This window comes from Haematobia irritans, chromosome 3, assembly GCF_050003625.1.
Source record: "Haematobia irritans isolate KBUSLIRL chromosome 3, ASM5000362v1, whole genome shotgun sequence".
In the NCBI taxonomy this organism is placed as follows: Eukaryota; Metazoa; Arthropoda; class Insecta; order Diptera; family Muscidae; genus Haematobia; species Haematobia irritans.
In genome coordinates, this window is record NC_134399.1 from 222,892,350 (window position 1) to 222,914,933 (window position 22,584).

The 22,584-nt window shown below is 33.0% G+C and overlaps 1 protein-coding gene across 1 annotated transcript; it reads left to right on the forward strand.

Annotated features, from left to right (window-relative positions):
• Window positions 1-1,053: 1,053 nt before the first annotated feature.
• Window positions 1,054-1,939, forward strand: LOC142230054 (sperm flagellar protein 1). The gene has a single exon (XM_075300680.1). The coding sequence runs from the start codon at window positions 1,173-1,175 to the stop codon at window positions 1,914-1,916; it is 744 nt and encodes a 247-aa protein (XP_075156795.1). The 5' UTR covers window positions 1,054-1,172; the 3' UTR covers window positions 1,917-1,939.
• Window positions 1,940-22,584: the final 20,645 nt, after the last annotated feature.

Below are 22,584 nucleotides of genomic sequence, written 5' to 3' on the forward strand. Positions count from 1 at the left end.
TTGTATGGGTCTATATCGAAATACTTGAACTGCTTGCAGACAGATAGCTAGCCAGTTGGACATCGTTAGTTTGTCTCTGGTAATTTTCTCGTAATAATATATCCGATAGAGATAAATCCAGGCTTCGACGGTCACTTCTGGATTTCGACATTGCTAGACGTGCAGTAAGTCCAACTTAGTATGTAGGTTAGACTTCAGAGAGTTATCATATATTTGAGTCGGTTCTCGCTCAATAATTATTGCTTCAGGTTTTCTACAGTGTGATTCAACTCTTCGTTCCTGCTCGGGCGCCAAATGTTAAGTGTTTTAAAGTTGTTCTTGGCTCACATGCATTTTATTGCATTAAGCATATCAAAGTGGACTATTTTAATCCATATTTTGACTGAGACTGATGTCCTGATTTTACTTCTTGAACATGTACTATGTATATCGCCACAATTAATATCTGAGAACTCTCAATACCGTGAATAATTGATTTGTAGTGTGCTTACATAATTATGCTCGATTTTTATGTCATTTAAAAAATAGTATTTTGTCTGCTTGCAGACAGACAGCTAGCCAGTTGGACATCGTTAGTTTGTCTCTGGTAATTTTCTCGTAATAATATATCCGATAGAGATAAATCCAGGCTTCGACGGTCACTTCCGGATTTCGACATTGCTAGACGTGCAGTAAGTCCAACTTAGTATGTAGGTTAGACTTCAGAGAGTTATCATATATTTGAGTCGGTTCTCGCTCAATAATTATTGTTTCAGTTTTTCTCCAATGTGATTCAACTCTTCGTTCCTGCTCGGGCGCCAAATGTTAAGTGTTTTAAAGTTCTTCTTATCTCACATGCATTTTATTGCATTAAGCATATCAAATATCAAAGTGGACTATTTTAACCTATATTTTGATATGGACTTATGTCCTGATTTTACTTCTTGAACATGTACTATGTATATCGCCACAATTAATATCTAGGAACTCTCAATACCGTGAATAATTGTTTCATTAGTGTGCCTACATAATTATGCTCGATTTTTATGTCACTTAAAAGATATCATTTTGTCTGACGTAAAATAAAATATTTTTAATTCTATATTCGTATATAAGCTGTTACTTTTTTAATTTTTAAAGGAAAATTGTATATTGACAAGAAACGAGATTAATTGCCGATACCCAAACCAAAAATGCCTAAAAAACTGACCGATGATGAATACAATGAACTGAAAAGTTGGCTACAACAACAGGGAGTATCATACAAAAACATACATCGTGACTTCTCTGATGCTCGGCCCATTGTTAATATTCTCAAGAAGTTGCATCCAAAACTTGTCGAAATACACAATTACCCACCACGTAATAGTACACAGCTGAAATTGAACAATTGGGAGACACTAAATCACAAAGTATTGACAAAACTGGATTTACATCAATCAAAGCCTATGTTGGATAAATTAGCCAAAGGTGTACCAGGAGCTATTGAATCATTACTCTACGATATAATGCTAAAGGATCAGGAACAACAAGAAAAATGCAAAACTGATCAACCCCTAAATGAACAAGAACAAATATGGACGGAAAACGATGAAGTCATGACAATCACAATTACCAAGAAAATTGGTGATGGTCTTATTCAGGTACCACAAAAAATGATCCTCTATTCGATTTATGAAAAGATACTCAGGGATTCTCAAGTCAAGGATCATATCATAATGAACGCTGAACAAAAAATTACTCATTTGGAAAATATTATAAAATTAAAAACGGAACGTATTGATGAACTATGCGGACAAATGGCTAAATTATCGATGAGAAATTTACTGAGACAAAGCCGAAGTTATCGTGAACATTCCGGTAGTGGGGACCTATTAAATGAGACCATATCAAATAAATGTCCCCTTTTTAATGATAACTGTTCTTCAGTGAATTGAAAATAAAGAAATACCAAAATTCATTTGTGCCTTAAACTGCAAATGAGTGCCCAGAATAAAGCAAACATCTGGAGATTCTTCTGTCACATCTCCTTTGTCGTATACGCTTAGTTCGGATTGAAGGGAACTCGATTGAAGAACATGTCTCTTTCTACAATTCTTTAAACTACTTAGTTAATTAATTTATTCTCGCTTTGTATATTTCTTCCAAGGTTCCAAAGTTGAGAAAGATACGTTCGAAGCTTTCTTTACGCTCAAGAAAAAGTGAATCCTAACATATATGGCACTAAAGCCAATTCTTTACTTGACTTTAATAATTTTTTGCGTACGTTAGTTAAATTAAAACAAGTATATACGGCCGGCCGAAGTTCGGCCAGGCCGAATCTTATGTACCCTCCACCATGGATTGCGTAGAAACTTCTACGAAAGACTGTCATCGACAATCGAATTACTTGGGTTGTGGTATCTTAAAACTTCTTAACAACGTTTTCTAAATTGTGAGTTAGTCCATACGTGGTATATATTAGACAATACGTAGAGAGACAGAATTGAAATATGGGGGTCGCTTATATGGGGGCTATATACAATTATGAACTTGATATGGACCAATTTTTGTGCGATTGCACCCTCAAAAAAAATCGCTTCTTTAACATATGTTCCAAACATATTTTGCAGGAAGCACATATATTATTGGATACTGCCGAAACATTAATATGTTTGTTTTATGTGAACATATTATATGTTTGGAAGCATTTTGAATCCAAAAATATTATATGCTTGGAAGAATTTTTCCCAAAGACGATTGCGCTCGTTGCCTAACATACTCGTAATTTTCACTTCCACGAAATATTTTAGTTCTTGGCACCTTTTTCTGTAATACAAATTATGTTGAAGAAATTATTCACGTTTATCAATTTTTAAAATTTTACCTTTCGCCTGCACGGCGAAAGGTCCATTGTGATATTGTGGTATCACAATGGACTGAATAGTCTAAGTGAGCCTGAATCTTAATCGGGCTGCCACTTTAACCTAACCTAACCTTCGCCTGCACGGAGAATCGAACCGAGGACCAAACAGTTTGTAAGCCAACACACTATCCACTGGACTACGTAGCTGTTATAGTCACCAGTAGATAATTATCGTTTTAAGTTACATTTATATAGCATAGTTTGCAGCGCCCACGAGCCCATGCAAACATAACATTATTTAACAGAAACATACATTTGTTTGCCACGTGGAGCAGTGGTTAGCATGTCTGCCTTGCATAAAAAGGGTCGTGGGTTCAATCCCTGCTCCGACAGAACATTTTTGTTTTTTAATTTACACATTTATATTTATACTATATTAAATTTTTTTAAATGAAACTTCGAAATGTGTGTTATTAAAGATTTATAGTCAGTAACAGTGCTTGATATAAACGAAATTGACTGATTTTTGGATAAAATATTATTTTTTATTGGAAAAATAACAATTTTGTAACAAAAAACTGTTTTTGGTACAAAACTTTAAAATTTGGAAGGAATTCAAAAACTCTAACAAAAGAAGAACGAGGAGTCGAATATAAACATACATAAGTAATTTTATAATATAAACATAAATTTATTTAGGCGTGAACTGTTTTTTACTAGCATTTAACACCATCGCTCTAAAATGTCTTTTAATTTTCTTTAATAATTCATTTTAAAGAAAATAAACTTTTTAAATTGTTTTAGCTGCAAAACTCGAACTTAATGCCCGCTTTTATATTTGAAGGTATCCGTCAACTCCTCGTGGAATACTTATTAATAAAGAGGAACTAAACTTTGTTTTTATACATTTTACTGTGTAATTTTTCACTTTTTCCTCCTTATTTCATTTTACTGTCCCAACTCTAAAAAGAGTATAGTGCCCTTTCGTTATTTTTATGAAGACCCCTGATTTCTTTTAACGAACCAAGAAAAAAAATTCAAATGTCTATTCTCTTGGTTCCGAATGTCTATTCTCTTTATTCAAATTAAATAATATTTATGTTGATATCTTTCGTCAACTCTCCCGGTTTCCATCTCTATTTCTTTCTCTATACTCTCTCTGTCGCTTTGAATAAAATATTACAACATATGTATGTTTAGTCGAAATTTGTAAATTTATATATGTTTGCATTCACACATATGATTTTTATGAAACATTCATGCCCCAAACATAATATATTCTAACATATTAACATAGATGTCCCAAACATTTAGTGTTAGTTTAGGAACATTACATGTTTGCACATAAATATATTGTGTTTTAAAATTGTGCCCGAAACACATTTTGTTTATATCGGAACATATGAAAAACATATTTTTCTAACAGTGTGGGGATCGATTTATCTGATGGCTATATACAACTATAGACCGATATGGACCTAGTTAGGCATGGTTGTTGACGGCCATATACTAGCACAATGTACCAACTTTCAACTGACTCGTTTGAAATTTGCTCCTCCAAGTGGCTCCAAAACCAAATCTCGGGATCGGTTTATATGGGGGCTATATATGATTATGGACTTTTATGGACCACGTTTGGCATAGTTGTTAAATATCATATACTACCACAACGTACCAAATTTCAACCAGATCGGATGAATTTTTCCAAAAGGCACCAGAGGTCAAATCTGCGGATCGGTTTATATGGGGGCTATATATAATTATGGACTGATATGAACCAATTCCTGGATTGTTGTTGGATACCATATACTAACATCAGGTACCAAATTTCAACCGAATCGGATGAATTTTGTTCTTCCAAGGGGCTCTGGAGGTCAAATCTGGGGATCAGTTTATATAGGGCCTATATATAATTATGGACCGATTTTGACCAATTTTTGCATGGGTGTTTGAGGCCGTACCAAATTTCAACTGAATCAGATGAATTTTGATCTTCCAAGAGGCTCCGGAAGTCAAATCTGGTGATCGGTTTATATGGGGGCTATATATAATTATGGACCGATGTGGACCAATTTTTGCATAATGTTTAGAACAAGATAATAAAACGAAAGTTGCAAGAATGTGAGGATGAACAGAATGTGATGAATTTAAAAAAGGATTCGCGCGCGCATATCTTTTTTCCTTGCCAAACTGAAATCATCGATTTGAATGTAGTTGGCTGGATTTGTTTTTGAGCGTGCTTCCTCTATCTTTTTCTCAAAATTTTATTTCTATAGAAGATTTTGTCAAAATTGTATTTCTACAGAAAATTTTGTCTAAATTTTATTTCTATAGAATATTTTGTCTAAATTTTATTTCTATAAAATATTTTCTCAAAATTTTATTTCTATAGAAAATTTCCTGAAAATTTTATTTTTACAGAAAATTTTGTAAAAATTTAGTTGAAGAGGGATATTTTGCAAAATCTATCAGAACATCAACAATTCTACCAATCTACCAAATCTATTTTTGGTAGAATTCTACTCTCACATGAGCAGCTCTAGTGTTATTCCTACTACCTACCTTGGTGCGTGTTCGAATAGTTCTGAGAACTTCTCCGCTTCGATTCCATCAAATAAAAATTAAAAACAATGATATTTGATTCAAGTGTCCAATAATTTCTGGCTAGCGTATGGGAGTGTTGCGGGCGCCACCTGTTGACTAAGTTCTGCATATATATGCAGCTCCCAATGTATGGTTATGAGCTATGATTAAAGACGGTTTGTATATTTGCTATAAATTTATGTTCCACAAGAAAAATGTCGCAACTATCAGCTTTTGTATATATGACTTTGTATTTGCATGGTCATTAGAGACCCTATATTAACACCGCGTACCAAATTTTAGCCGGATCGGATGAAATTTGCTTCTCTTAGAGGCTCCGCAAGCCAAATCGGGGGATCGGTTTATATGGGGGCTATATATAATTATGGACCGATGTGGACCAATTTTTGCATGGTTGTTAGAGACCATATACTAACACCATGTACCAAATTTCAGCCGGATCGGATGAAATTTGCTTCTCTTAGAGGATTCGAAGCCAAATTTGGGGGTCCGTTTATATGGGGGCTATACGTAAAAGTGGACCGATGTGGATCAATTTTTGCATGGTTGTTAGAGACAATATACTAACACCATGTACCAAATTTCAGCCGATTTTGGGGGTCCGTTCATATGGGGGCTATACGTAAAAGTGGACCGATATGGCCCATTTGCAATACCATCTGACTTACATCAATAACAATTACTTGTGCAAAGTTTCAAGTCGATAGCTTGTTTCGTTCGGAAGTTAGCGTGATTTCAACAGACGGACGGACATGCTCAGATCGACCCAGAATTTCACCACGACACAGAATATATATACTTTATGGGGTCTTATAGCAATATTTTGATGTGTTACAAACGGAATGACAAAGTTAATATACCCCCCCATCGTATGGTGGAGGGTATAAAAATGGAATAAAATTTTACTAAATTCGCGTCTCCCACAAAATAGTTCGGAGTTTCTTCAAAATTTGTAAATTTTACAAATAATGCGCCCATCTTGAACTGGCACTAAAGGCATTATTGGTACGGTATGGCACTAAAGGCATTTGTGCAATTTTGAACTCAAAATTTTTTCTTTGAAACTACAAAATTTTATTTAACAATTGAAAAAAATATGTCTAAAAAATTTTTCTTAAATTTGTCAAAAAATGTTGGTTATTTTTTTATAATTCACGCGACACCGCGTTTGTAATATAGTTTTATTAAAAGTTTCTAAAATTAACAAAAATTTTCTATTCTGGTGGTTTCACTGTTTTTTGGGTGTACAACCACAATTGCCACTCGATCCAAAAATAATCTACCAAAGTTTAAGAAAATTTTACCAAAAAACTACAAAATAGAAAAATTTTATTTGGCAGTATTTGTTCAAATTTTTGGGCGACCGGACATATCCCCCAAGGGACATTTCGCCCAAAATGATTTTTGAGGGTTATGACCTCCATTGGTGCGGTCACATCGCCCAATTTTAGTTTGGGCTTTATGTCCTCCCTCGTTGCGGTCATAAGCCCCATAAAAAATGTATAACACCCACATTTTTTATGGGGCTTATGACCGCAACGAGGAAGGACATAAAGCCCAAACTAAAATTGGGCGATGTGTGAATATAATTGGATATAAACAATAGTTTAAAATAACAAAATATATTTTTTTTTAATAATTCAAAAGCTATATATGATTACTTCATCTATCCATAATTTTTTTTTAATATTTAATTGATAGATATTTAATAGATAGATTGACAAATATCGAATCCTGCTTTTATTTTATATGCTGGAAGAAGATGTAAAACTTGCATATTTTGGCTTCATCGTTTGTTTTAATTATTTTTGACTGGAACAGAATTTTTGACCATTTTTCTTCTCAGTGTACGACTGAGATGGAAAAGCGGCTAAAGTGGCACTACGAAGACCTGTTTCGCTCGTGAAATAGGTCGGTTTAAGTCGGTTATATATTGAAACATGAAAATTCGGAAAATGATAATTTTTTTCCAAGTACCCAGCAGCACATCGATCATCTCATCTCTTTCCAATTTTAATGTTTAGAACAAGATAATAAAACGAAAGTTGCAAGAATGTGAGGATGAACTGAATGTGATGAATTTAAAAAAAGATTCGCGCGCGCATATATTTTTTCCTTGCCAAACTCAAATCATCGATTTGAATGTAGTTGGCTGGGTTTGTTTTTGAGCGTGCTTCCTCTATCTTTTTCTCAAAATTTTATTTCTATAGAAGATTTTGTTAAAATTTTATTTCTATAGAAAATTTTATCAAAATTTTATTTCTATAGAAAATGTTGTCAAAATTTTATTTCTATAGAAAATTTTGTCTAAATTTTATTTTTATAGAATATTTTGTCTAAATTTTATTTCTATAGAAAATGTTGTCAAAATTTTATTTCTATAGAAAATTTTGTCTAAATTTTATTTTTATAGAATATTTTGTCTAAATTTTATTTCTATAAAATATTTTCTCAAAATTTTATTTCTATAGAAAATTTTCTCAAAATTTTATTTTTACAGAAAATTTTGTAAAAATTTAGTTGAAGAGGGATATTTTGCAAAATCTATCAGAACATCAACAATTCTACCAATCTACCAAATCTATTTTTGGTAGAATTCTACTCTCACATGAGCTGCTCTAGTGTTTTTCCTACTACCTACCTTGGTGCGTGTTCGAATAGTTCTGAGAACTTCTCCGCTTCGATTCCATCAAATAAAAACTAACAAGTACATACGGCCGCAAGTTCGGCCAGGCCGAATCTTATGTACCCACCACCATGGATTGCGTAGAAACTTCTACGAAAGACTGTGATTTAGTCCATACATGGTATATATTAGACAAAAAAGTTATGTATAGTTAAGTCTACAAATAATTACGAATCGATATGGACTTTATGTACGTAGAGAGCCAGAATTGAAATATGGGGGTCGCTTATATGGGGGCTATATACAATTATGAACTTGATATGGACCAATTTTTGTGTGATTGGGGATCGATTTATCTGAGGGCCATATATAACTATAGACCGATACGGACCTAGTTAGGCATGGTTGTTAACGACCATATACTAGCACAATGTACCAAATTTCAACTCACTCGGATGAAATTTGCTCCTCCAAGAGGTTCCAAAACCAAATCTCGGGATCGGTTTATATGGGGCTATGTACGATTATGGACTGATATGGACCACTTTTGGCATGGTTGTTAAATATCATATACTACCACCACGTACCAAATTTCAAGCAGATCGGATGAATTTTGCTTCTCCAAAAGGCACCGGAGGTCAAATCTGGGGATCGGTTTATATGGGAGCTATATATAATTATGGACTGATAGGAACCAATTCCTGAATGGTTGTTGGATACCATATACTAACATCACGTACCAAATTTCAACGAATGGCAAGAATTTTGCTCTTCCAAGGGGCTCTGGAGGTCAAATCTGGGGATCGGTTTATATGGGGCCTATATATAATTATGGACCGATATCGACCAATTTTTGCATGGTTGCTAAAGACCATATACTAACATCACGTACAAAATTTCAGCCGGATCGGATGAAATTTGCTTCTCTTAGCGGCCTCGCAAGCCAAATCGGGGGATCGGTTTATATGGGGGCTATATATAATTATGGACCGATGTCGACCAATTTTTGCATGGTTGTTAGAGACCATATACTAACACCATGTAGCAAATTTCAGTCGGATCGGATGAAATTTGCTTCTCTTAGAGGCCTCGCAAGCCAAATCGGGGGATCGGTTTATATGGGGGCTATATATAATTATGGACCGATGTGGACCAATTTTTGCATGATTGTTAGAGACCATATACTGACACCATGTACCAAATTTCAGTCGGATCGGATGAAATTTGCTTCTCTTAGGGGCCTCGCAAGCCAAATCGGGGGATCGGTTTATATGGGGGCTATATATAATTATGGACCGATGTGGACCAATTTTTGCACGGTTGTTAGAGACCATATACCAACACCATGTACCAAATTTCAGCCGGATCGGATGAAATTTGCTTCTCTTAGAGGCCTCGCAAGCCAAATTTTGGGGTCCGTTTATATGGGGGCTATACGTAAAAGTGGACCGATATGGCCCATTTCACCAATGTGGTATCACAATGGACTGAATAGTCTAAGTGAGCCTGATACATCAGGCTGCCACCTAACCTAACCTAACCTATGGCCCATTTGCAATACCATCCGACCTACATCAATAACAACTACTTGTACCAAGTTTCAAGTCGATAGCTTGTTTCGTTCGGAAGTTAGCGTGATTTCAACAGACGGACGGACGGACGGACATGCTCAGATCTACTCAGAATTTCACCACGACCCAGAATATATATACTGGGGTCTTAGAGCAATATTTCGATGTGTTACAAACGGAATGACAAAGTTAATATACCCCCCATCCTATGGTGGTGGATATAAAAACAATGATATTTGATTCAAGTGTCCACGAATTTCAGGCTAGCGTATGGGAGTGTTGCGGGCGCCACCTGTTGACTAAGTTCTGCATATATATATGCAGCTCCCAATGTATGGTTATGGGCTATGATTAAAGACGGTTTGTGTATTTGCTATAAATTTATGTTCCACAAGAAAAATGTCGCAACTATCAGCTTTTGTATATATGACTTTGTATTTGCAGGAATACATCAGCAAAGGCAATAGAGAGAAAATGGGACCCATCAAACATTTTATGGCATACCCAGAGAACAGGGCCCTCTCATCTTGGATAGTCCAGAGTCTGGAGTAGATTTTCGCTCGGCTTACACCATTCCCCACCCCATTGCATGATACAACTATTTTATCATGACGCCATTGAACATATTGATTCAAACAATTTCATATTACAAAGATTAACGTTAGTATATCCCCTTCCACCATGGGAAAGGGATATAGTAACATTGTCATTTCGTTTGCTATACAATTAAATATTGGTACGGAGACCGCCCGTCCATGAGCCATATCGGAATATTTTAGGTATAGCCCCCATATGAACCGAACTGCAGATTTGGCTTGTTGAGTGTCTCGGAGGGGCGAATTTCCTGTTGAAATTTTATCAACATTTTATTTCTAGAGAAAATTTTGTCAAAATTTTATTTCTACAAAAAATTTATCAACATTTCATTTCTATAAAAATTTTTTGTCGCAATTTTATTTCTATAAAAAATTTTGTCTAAACTTTATTTCTATAGAAAATTTTTTCAAATTTTTCTTCTACAGAAAATTTTATCAACATTTCATTTCTATAAAAAAATGTTGTCGCAATTTTATTTCTATTATTTTTATTTCTATAGAATTTTTTTCACACTTTTATTTCCATATAAAATTTTGTCGCAATTTCAATTCTATAGAAAATATTGTCAAAATTTTAATTCTATAGAAAATTCCGTCAAAATTTTAATTCTAAAGAAAATTTTGTCATCATTTTATTTCAATTATGTTGAAATTTTATTTCTATAAAAAATTTTGACAAAATTTATTTCTGTAAAAAATTTGTCGCATTTTTATTTCTATAGAAAATCTTGTAAAAGTTTTATTTCTATAGAAAATTTTGTCAAAAATTTGGTTCTATAGAAAATTTTGTCAAAATATTATTTCCATATTATTTCAATTTTATAGAAAATTTTGTCAAAATTTCAATTCTGTAAAAAATTTTGTCAAAATTTTAATTCTATAGAAAATTTTGTCAACATTTTGTTTCTATAGAAAATTTTGTCAAAATTTTAATTCAATAGAAAATTTTGTCGCAATTTTATTTCTGTAGACAATTTTGTCAAAATGTCATTTCGTTAGCAAATTTTGTCAAAATTTTATTTCTATAGAAAATTTTGACAAAATTGGTTCTATAGAAAATTTTGTCGCAATTTTATTTCTATTGAAAATTTTGTCAAAATTTTAATTCTATAGAAAATTTTGTCAACATTTTGTTTCTATAGAAAAATTTTTCAAAATTTATTTCTATAGAAAATTTTGTAAAATTTTTATTTCTGTATTTATTTCTATAAAAAAAAATTTAAAAATTTTATTTCTATAGAAAATTTTGTCAAAATATTATTTGAATAGAACTTTTTGTCGCAATTGCAATACTATTGAAAACTTTCTAAAGAAAATTTTGTCAAAATTTTATTTCTATAAAAAATTTTGTCAAAATTTTATTTCTATAGAAAATTTTGTCAAAATATTATTTCCATAGAAGATTTTGTCGCAATTGCAATTCTATTGAAAATTTTGTCAAAATTTTAATTCTATAGAAAATTTTGTCAAAATTTTATTTCTATAGAAAGTTTTGCCAAAATTTTATTTCAATAGAAAATTGTATCAAAACTTATATTTCCATAGAAAAATTTGTCACACCTTCAATTCTATACAAAATTTTGTCCAAATTTTATTTCTATAGAAAATGTTGCCACCATGTTATTTCTATAGAAAATTTTGTCAAAATTTTATTTCTATGGAAAATGTTGTCAAAAATTTTTTTCTAGCGAAAATTTGGACAAAATTTTATTTCTAAATAAAATTTTGTCAAAATTGTATTTATATAGAAAATTTTGTCGCAATATTATTTCTATAGAAAAATTTGTCAAAATTTTATTTCTATAAAAAATTTTGTCAAAATTTTATTTCTATAAATTTTTTTTTTTTTTGTCAAAATTTGATTTCTATTGAAAATTTTTTCGCAATATTATTTCTATAGAAAGTCTTGTAAAAGTTTTATTTCTATAGAAAATTTTGTCCAAAATATTATTTCCATAGACAATTTTGTCGCAATTTCACTTACATAGAAAATTTTGTTAAAATTTTAAGTCTATCGAAAATTTTGTCAAATTTTTATACCCTTCACCACTACTGTGGTACAGGGTATAATAAGTTTGTGCATTTGTATGTAACGCCACGAAATAATAGTCATAGACCCATCTTTTAGTATACCGATCGGCTTAGAATTAAATTCTGAGTCGATTTAGCGATGTCCGTCTGTCTGTCTGTCTGTCCGTCCGTCTGTATATGTAATTTTGTGCACAAAGTACAGCTCGCAATTTAAGTCCGATCGTCCTCAATTTTGGCATGGGGTCTTTCTTCGGGTCAAAGACAATCGCTATTGATTTTGGAAAAAATTGGTTCAGATTTAGATATAGCTGCCATATATATTTATCACCGATTTGATCATAATTCACGTATTTATGAACCGATCTTCTTCAAATTTTGTACATCTGAAATTTTTGTCGGTCACCTAAAACCTGCAAAACATCAGCTAAATCGGTTCAGATTTAGATATAGCTCCCATATATACCTTTCGTCCGATTTGGACTTATATGGCCTCAAAAGCCAGAATTTTACCCTGATTTGCTTCAAATTTAGCACAATGAGTACGTTTAATAATATTCTTAACTGTGCCAAATTTGGTTAAAATCGGTTCAAATTTAGATATAGCTCCCATATATATCTTTCGTCCGATTTGCTCTTATATGGCTTCAAAAGCCAGAATTTTGCCCTGATTTGATTAAAAATTCGCACAAAGTGTATGTTTAATAATATGGTTAACTGTGCCAAATTTGGTTGAAATCGGTTCAGATTTAGATATAGCTCCCATATATACCTTTGGTCCGATTTGCACTTATATGCCCTCTAAAGCCAGAATTTTACCCTGATTTGCTTCAAATTTTCCAAAAGGAGTGCGTTTAATAGTATAGTTAACTGTGCCAAATTTGTTTGAACTCGGTTCAGATTCAGATATAGCTCCCATATACATATTTCGTCCGATTTGCACAAAAGCCACACTGAAAAAACAGTGAACCAACAAGGAAGAAAACTTTCGGTTAATTTTAGAAAATTTTGAATATTTGTAGAAAATTTTAACTAAACAGTATTACAAACGTTGGCATCACGCCGAAGTCATAAAAATAAGTAAATATTTTTTGACAATTTCAAGAAAATTTATTAGACATAACTAAATTTGTTCACTTGTTAAAGAAAATTTTGTTGTTTGAAGGAAAAACTTGGAGTTCAAAATTGCAAGAATGTCTTTATTGACATACGAAGTTCATGGTGGACGCATTTTTGGTAAAATTTACAAATTTAAAGAAATTCTGAACTATTTTGTGGAAGATACAAATTTAGTTAATCTGTATGCTTCATTTGAGTATATTTTTTTCCTCGGTTTTAGTTAATTTAACTAACGTACACAAAAAATTATTAGAGTAAAGGAAACTTTCTCCAAACATAATAATTCCATGAACTAAAATAAAGTTAAATTGGCTTTAGTGAAATAGAGAGTTCAATTTTTTTTTGAGTGCAGAGTTGAAGCCTGATTTGCTTCAAATTTTGTATATATACGCCAGAGTTGAGTAGAATATTTCATATTTTAGACCCATTTTCAATGGGAGTTTCCTTCAGTTGACTCGATAGTTTCCACAGAGAATATATTTAATATGCTTTTTGATCTAATTGGTTCAGATTTCGTAGTCATATTTCACACTGTAATACCACACTTTCCCCAAAACGGTCGAGTTTTAAATAAACTAGGCCGAATAATATATCACAACCCACAATTGACCACATATAATGCCGAGATTTAACCAATATCCTTGTAAAAGCGCCACTGTAGCAAAAATTTTAAATATTACTTAAATTTTCCTTTATCTCGAATACGTATTTCTCGCTCGATAAATCGTAAATATTATTTCGTACAATTGCATTAAAATTGCTCTAGCTTTATATTTCCCATATTTTGTAACTAACATTGTGTTTCATCCCAGTGTGTCAGCCGATTTAAATTTTAATTCTAGAGATTTTATAGAAGTACAAAAAATTGTCTCCATATTGTATATAAATTATATAAATATTTCTAATAAAAAGCCTTCATAATAACCCCAACAATCCCAACAAATTTGAACGATTTGAAATGGTAACACAAATTTTTGGTCTACATAGTGGTGAAGGGTATAATATAGTCGGCCCCGCCCGACTTTAGGTTAGGTTAGGTTGTAGAGGGTGACATCAATGTTTTATACTGATGCCCACTTAGACCAGTATAGGTCCATTGTGATCCCTCGATGTGATTTTTCAATCTATCTTCTTCCGATGCGGCCGCCTCGTCCCAGAAACTTCCCTCTGCTCGTTCTCTTTGAAAGAAATCTCAGAATAACCAACCAGAGGCCCTGATGAAGGCAAGTATGTTCCTTAAGCTGCACTCCCGTAGATCAGTGAGAGTCTGAAAAAAAAGGAGCCCAGTATCTTGTTTCTTTTAAAGGATAAAGCTGGGCACTGGCACAGGAAGTGGTACGAGTCCTCCGTAACTTCCGGGTCCAGGCACCATCTACAGATATCATCGTCTTTAAGTCCTATTCTTACCATGTGTTTCCCAAGTGTGTTGTGTCCTGTTATAATACCAATCAGTGGCCGTAATTCCTCTCTGCTCATCGACAACAAAATTTCGCAGTTTCTCCGTTTCTTTTCATCCCATATCAACTTGGTTTGCTCGCAACCAACCGAAGAGACCCAGCGTCTACGCCATTGCTCATCATATTTAACCTCTATCCTGTAATGATAAAAAGATAGTGGAGGAAAAACGTCCGCTAGGACATTGTTCGTTCCACGAGCACCCTCCTTAGCCAGCACATCCGCTTCCTCATTTCCTATTATTCCATAGTGCCCAGGTACCCAGCACAGAGTTATATTATGCTGTTCAGTGAGAACCTTGAGTTCTCGACGACAGCGGCTGACTACCCTAAACCTTATGTCAGTCTGCACAATGCCTTTATAGCTGCCTAACTGTCGATGAAGAAGCTGATATCGCTTCTGTATAACGGCCTCATCAACAGCGATTCAGCAGCCTTCGTGATCGCATAAATCTCAGCCTGAAAAATACTGCAATCACTATCCAGCGTGTAAGACTCCCTTATACCTAGTTCACTACAATAGATTCCGCTGCCCGTTCCTTCCTCCATCTTCGATCCGTCCGTATACATGTTCAGGGTTCCGAAGGGTATCTTCCTGTCTTCCCACTCTTCCATACTTGGTATAATGTACGTCGGTTTGTGATGATAAACATGCTCCGTGGCCATATGGTCCGTCTCTCTATACTGCTCGTCCAAAATTTCAGTATGCCTGCAGGTTGTCCTCTCCTCAGTCTCAGAAGTGTCAGTTCAGCTATTTTCCTTACGTGTAAATCGAGTGGGATAAACCCCATCATTACCTCCAGAGCAGCAGTGGCTGTGGTCCTCATGGCACCTGTCATATAGATGAGGGCAGTCCTATTTATCCTGTTTATTCTCGATATATGATTTTGGTGTTTCACGATCGTCCACCAAACATGACAGCCATATGTGGCCACAGGTCTTACAACCGCGGTATAAATCCAGGCAAAAAGAGAAGGCCTCATTCCCCATCTCTGCCCGACCAATTTTTGACACGAGTATAGTGCCGCATAGGCCTATCCATCCAGTTCAGCCTGGAGTCCAAAATAACTCCTAGGTACCTTGCTGATTTCGAGAGCGTCAACTCTATGTTCTGGAATACAGGAGACTTGTACCCGATAACCTTTCTCCTCCTGGTGAACAATACCAACTCCGTCTTACTAGGGTTCACCCCTAAACCGCATCCTAGAGTCCATTCCGAGAGATACTGCAAAGACTCACTCAGCACATCCGCAATAGAGTCGAGGAATTTCCCCGATACCATTATCACAATGTCATCCGCGTATGCCACTACCTTGATACCCTTACTAGTCAGTCCAAGCAATACCTCGTTCACCACCAATAGCCACAGCAAAGGTGATATAACTCCTCCCTGTGGCAGTCCTCTAGTGGTCCTAGCCCTCCTTGTGGAGCCCGCTAGCTCGACCACCATGTCCCTGCTTAGCAACATCAACTCGATCCACTTTATAACGAATTTCTCAACACTATACCTCTCTAATGCATGTACCACCTTATCAATTTTCGTATAATTAAAAACACCTTCAATGTCAAGAAACGCCGCCAATGTATAGTCGCCATAAGTCATGGATCTCTCTATGTGATGCACCACTGAGTGCAGGGCAGATTCTACAGATCTGCCCTTAATATAGGCATGCTGACAGGTTGATAGTTTCCTGTCTAACTGGTTCCTTATATGTTCATCCAGTATCCTCTCCATCGTTTTTAACAAGAAGGATGATAAGCTTATTGGTCTAAAATCCTTCGCCGTACCATGTGGTAACTTCCCCGCTTTAGGAATGAAGATTACCTTAACCTTCCGCCAGGGCTTTGGTATATATCCAAGACGCAATGAGGCCCTCATCAACTCCACATAGGACTCACCCAAGAGATCGCCCGACTTTAGACTTTACTTACTTGTTTTGATTTATCTTACGATCTGCATCTTAATCAATTTTTTTATAAAAGGTTGATTTAGCACCTTTACACATTAAGCTAACGATATGAAGAAAAAAATTGCTGAAAAAGCGAAAAATTAAAAATTGCCTCCTAGAAGCAAGTACACAAAATCCAAATTGAAAAGAGAATTGTGTCTTAAAAGTATCCTTAATTGTATTCACCGCTCGGAATCAATACCAATTTTTTTAAAGTAAAGACAAAATCTTTGGAACCGGGCAAGCTTTTTCTTTTCAGTGTAAAGAGTAAGAATGTACTTCCGTATGGTTGAAATGTTCATGATTTGGCGCCAGTGTAATTTAATGAGCTGCTCACTGAAAAAATAGTGAACTCACCAGGAAGAAAACATTTGGTTAATTTTAGAAAGTTTAGATTATTTTTAGAAAACGTTCACGCCAAAATTGCAAAAATAAGTAAATATTTTGCGACAAATTCAAGAAAATTTATTAGACATTATTAATTTTTTTTCACTTGTTGAAAAAAATTTTGTGGTCTGAAGAAAAAAATTGGAGCTCAAAATTGCAAGAATGTCTTTAGTGCCATAGGAAGTTCAAGATGGGCGCATTTTTGGTACATTTTACAAATTTTAATAAATTTTGAACTACTTTATGTTTATGTTTTTATTTATTGTTTATTTTAATCATACAGTATATGTATGATAAAAAAGAAAAGAAAAGTAGCATTGGCTGCTAAGGCCATCAGCTATTTTATGTTTTTATTTTTTTCTGTTTATGTTTCATTTGTGTAAAATTTCGTTTGAGAGGAACGAATGCGCGACAAATTAGACTCCCCGTTTCAGCCCATAGAAAATGGAAAACAATCCTAGAAATAGTTTTACGAAAGTAATATCTATAGTTTATAAATTTTTTTATTATTGATATCGCTACTGTAACTGCCATTTTTGGAGAAAATTCGATGCAATTGTGATAAATATTGGGGTCTGTAACACCCAATTATTATTAAAAATTGCAAAAATCGCAAATTCTTTCCTGTTCATTCCTATGCGAAAATGTTGAAAAAATGTCCAGCTTCCATTTGTCGCATTTATATTAATAGTTATACCCTGCGAACATTGTAGAGCAGGGTATTTTAAGTTAGTGCCTATGTTTGCAACACCCAGAAGGAGACGAGATAGACACATGGTGTCTTCGGCAAAAATGCTCAGGGTGGGCTCCTGAGTCGATATAGCCATGTCCGTCTGTCCGTGAACACATTTTTGTAATCAATGTCTAGATCGCATTTTTTGTCCAATCGACTTCAAATTTGACACAAGTATGTGTTTTGGCTCGGAATAGAACCCTATTGATTTTGGAAGAAATCGGTTAAGATTTAGATATAGCTCCCATATATATGTTTCGCCCGATATGGACTTTTATGGCCTCAGAAGCCAGAGTTTTACCCTAATTTGCTTAAAATTTTGCACAAGAAGAACAATTAGTACTATAGTCAAGTGTGCCACATTTTATTGAAATCGGTTCAGATTTAGATATAGCTCCCATATATATCTTTCGCCCGATATGGACTAATACGGTTCCAGAAGCCAGAGTTTTACCCCAATTTGGTTCAAATTTTGCTTACTTGTTTTTTTTTAGCGAAAATGTCCACAAAATTTTATTTCTAAAGAAAATTTTGTCAAAATTGTATTTATATAGAAAATTTTGTCGCAATATTATTTCTATAGAAAAAATTGTCAAAATTTTATTTCTATAAAAATTTTGTCAAAATTTTACTCCTATAAAAAATTTTGTCAAAATTTTAAGTCTATAGAAAATTTTGTCCAAATTTTAATTCTATAGAAAATTTTTTTCAACATTTTATTTTTGTAGAAAATTTTGCAACATTTTATTTCTATAGAAAATTTTGTCAAGATTTTATTTCTATAGAAAATTTTGTCAAGATTTTATTTCTATAGAAAATGTTGTCAAAATTTTATTTCTATTGAAAATATTGTCAAAATTTATTTCTGTAGAAAATTTTTTCACAATATTATTTCTATAGAAAATCTTGTAAAAGTTTTATTTCTATAGAAAATTTTGTCCAAAATATTATTTCCATAGACAATTTTGTCGCAATTTCAATTGCATATAAAATTTTGTCACAATTTTAATTCTATAGAAAATTTTGTCAAAATTTTTTTTTCTAGCGAAAATTTCGACAAAATTTTATTTCTAAAGAAAATTTTGTCAAAATTTTATTTATATAGAAAATTTTGTCAAAATTTTATTTATATAGAAAATTTTGACGCAATATTTTTTCTATAGAAAAATTTGTCAAAATTTTATTTCTATAGAAAATGTTGTAAAAATTTTAATTCTATAGAAAATTTTGTCAAAAGTTTAATTCCATAGAAAATTTTGTCATTTTTTTTATAGAAAATTTTGCAACGTTTTATTTCTATAGATAATTTTGTCAACATTTTATTTCTATAGAAAATTTTGTCAAGATTTTATTTCTATAGAAAATTTTGTCAAAATTTTATTTCTATTGAAAATATTGTCAAAATTTATTTCTGTAGAAAATTTTTTCGCAATATTATTTCTATGGAAAATTGTCAAAATTGTATTTATATAGAAAATTTGTCGTAATATTATTTCTATAGAAAAATTTGTCAAAATTTTATTTCTATAAAAAGTTTTGTTAAAATTTTATTTCTATTGAAAATATCGTCAAAATGTTAATTCTATAAAAAAATTTTGTCAGAATTTTAATTCTATAGAAAATTTTGTCAAAATTTTAGTTCTATGAAAATTTTGTCAAAATTTTAATTCTGTAGTAAATTTTTTCAAAATCTTAATTCTATAGAAAATTTTGTAAAAAATTTATTTCTATAGAAAATTTTGTCAACATTTTATTTCTATAGAAAATTTTGTCAAAAAAATTTTTTTTTTTTTTAAAATATTGGCCAAAATTTATTTCTATAGAAAATTTTGTCAAAATTTTAATTCTATGAAAATTTTGTCAAAATTTTAATTCTGTAGTAAATTTTGTCAAAATTTTAATTCTATAGAAAATTTTGTCAAAATTTTATTTCTATAGAAAATGTTGTCAACATTTTATTTCTATAGAAAATTTTGTCAAAATTTTTTTTATAGAAAATTTTGTCAAAATTTTATTTTTATAGAAAATGTTGGTCAAAATTTTATTTTTATAAAAAATGTTGGTCAAATTTTATTTCTATAGAACATTTTGTCAAAATTTTATTTCTATAGAAAATTTTGTCGCAAATTTATTTCTATGGAAAATTTTATTTCTATAGAAAATTTTGTCAAAATTTTATTTCTATACATATCGGCTTATAACGATTTGTCAAGTATTGCTTTTTTGGCCCTTTCAAAAAAAAAGTCATTCATTCGCAATAGAAAGAAGAAGCAACGCAGAAAAATTCCAAGCATTGAAAACATTTTTGGAATTCATTTGCAATATTATTTTTAGATTTAATTTCCAAACTTAATCAACAAAAATAGAAAACGAATTTTTCGAGGTCATCATAGATTTTTTTGTGTGTTTGAAATCAAGCAGCCAATGCACGGCAAATTGAATATTGAGCAGCAATGAATGTGAGTGTAGGTGTATGGAAGCCAGGCAGGATGTCGCCGTGTGAATTGATTTAGAAATGCCTACTTACCTATGCACACTGGAATTGGCGCACTTCCGCCATGGCCTTAAACATACCAAATTGGAATTGGAACAAATATTGCCAAAAACGTATGGAACGTATGTCGAGAACGCCATAGAAATTCCAAATAGAAAAACAAAACACAAGCAATTCTGCACTTTGCACACGTCATTATAGCCAATGGCAATTGGCTAATAGCTTTGAGAGCAACAACCAAACGTCGCTTGTCGTATTTCTAAATATAAACGACAATTATGGCCACTTTTTGGAGGAATGTGGTCTCTTGACGTCAAATAATTTTCACCTAGAGAATTTCGAAATTTTTTTTTCAAAAATGAATTGATCTAAGAATTGCGATTGATCTTCGAACGGATCTGATAAACGAAAAGATTTATGACCACATTAGAAAAATGATATTGCATTACATGAGCATTATTTGGCCATTTGCATTACCTTCGTAATCCACCTGCTAAACCCTGAGCCATTCACACTCATACTTATCATGCAAAGAGGGTCATCACGTATCATGGAATTGAATGCTTTCATGTGCCTAATTAAATGTCGTTAATGCTTTGTTAAATAGATAAACAAATATCTAATTTCTTTATTATAGGGCTCGAAATTCGATATCGATTTTTGTTTTGTCATTTTGCCGATCAGTTTTAACCCCTTCGCTCATTGATTTCCTTGGATTGGATTTCTTTGCTTAGCTTTGACCAAAATGTTAGCCGCTGTATGTTAAAAGAAAACTCATCGCTCATTTCTAGAAATCCACAAACCTATGAACATTTGGTCATTGCGACATTCAGGTGCCTTGGTTGCCAAGCGGCCCCTTCTTTAATGCGCAAGCGCGTATCACGTTCCACCATCATCATTCGCTTAAATACATTATATTGGCCATAATATTTGTTTTATAGCTCTAATGCCATGGTATTGGTGAATCGATGAATGAATTACGAGTATTAGCATTTATTTTTGGTTTGCTGGAATATCCATCTCCTCAATTCATTCATACTATGTTTCTATGCTCGAACAGTTTCGTCCAAAATTTACTACAAACTATCGAATATGAGTATATTTAAATTTATTGACGATTGAGCTATACACTAAGAGAAAATAACTGGTGGTTAAAATTACGAACACCAATTTTCGTGAAAAGTGGCGCAAAAGGTGTCATTTGCTACAAGAATAACCGAAGTTACATATACGAGTATACAATAAAATATTCGCATACTTTCAGGCGGTACATGAATCAGCTTCAATGTTACCGTGGCACAGAAAGTGTCATTTTAACAGTTCATGAGAGAAATCGGTTTATCTACTACAGACTACAGTGGGTAACGGATATAAGAAAGCCAGAAAAACCCGCAATTGTTTTCTTGTTTTCAATTGTTTCGTTTCCTTATATACAATTATTGTTGATTTTTATACCCTGCTCCACACTGTGGAACAGGGTATTATAAGTTAGTGCATATGTTTGCAACACCCAGAAGGAGACGAGATAGACACATGGTGTCTTTGGCAAAAATGCTCAGGGTGGGCTCTTGAGTCGATATAGCGATGTCCGTCTGTCCGTGAACACATTTTTGTAATCAAAGTCTAGGTCGCAGTTTTAGTCCAATCGACTTCAAATGGTTGAAATTTTGCACTAGGAGTACAATTAGTAGTATAGTCATGTGTGCCAAATTTGATTGAAATCGGTTCAGATTTAGATATAGCTCCCATATATATCTTTCCCCTGATATGGACTATTATGGTCCTAGAAGCCAGAGTTTTGGTTCATTTTGGTTGAAATTTTGCACTGGGAGTACAATTAGTAGTATAGTCATGTGTGCCAAATTTTATTGAAATCGGTTCAGATTTAGATATAGCTTCCATATATATATTTCGCCCGATATGCACTTATATGGACCCAGAAACCAGAGTTTTACCCGATTAACTTGAAATTTTGCACAAGGAGTACAATTAGTAGTATAGTCATGTGTGCCAAATTTGATTAAAATCGGTTCAGATTTAGATTTAGCTTCCAAATATATCTTTCGTCCGATATGGACTTATATGGCCCCAGAAGCCAGAGTTTTGGCCCAATATGGTTGAAATTTTGCACTAGGAGTACAATTAGTAGTATAGTTATGTGTGCCAAATTTGATTGAAATCGGTTCAGATTTAGATATA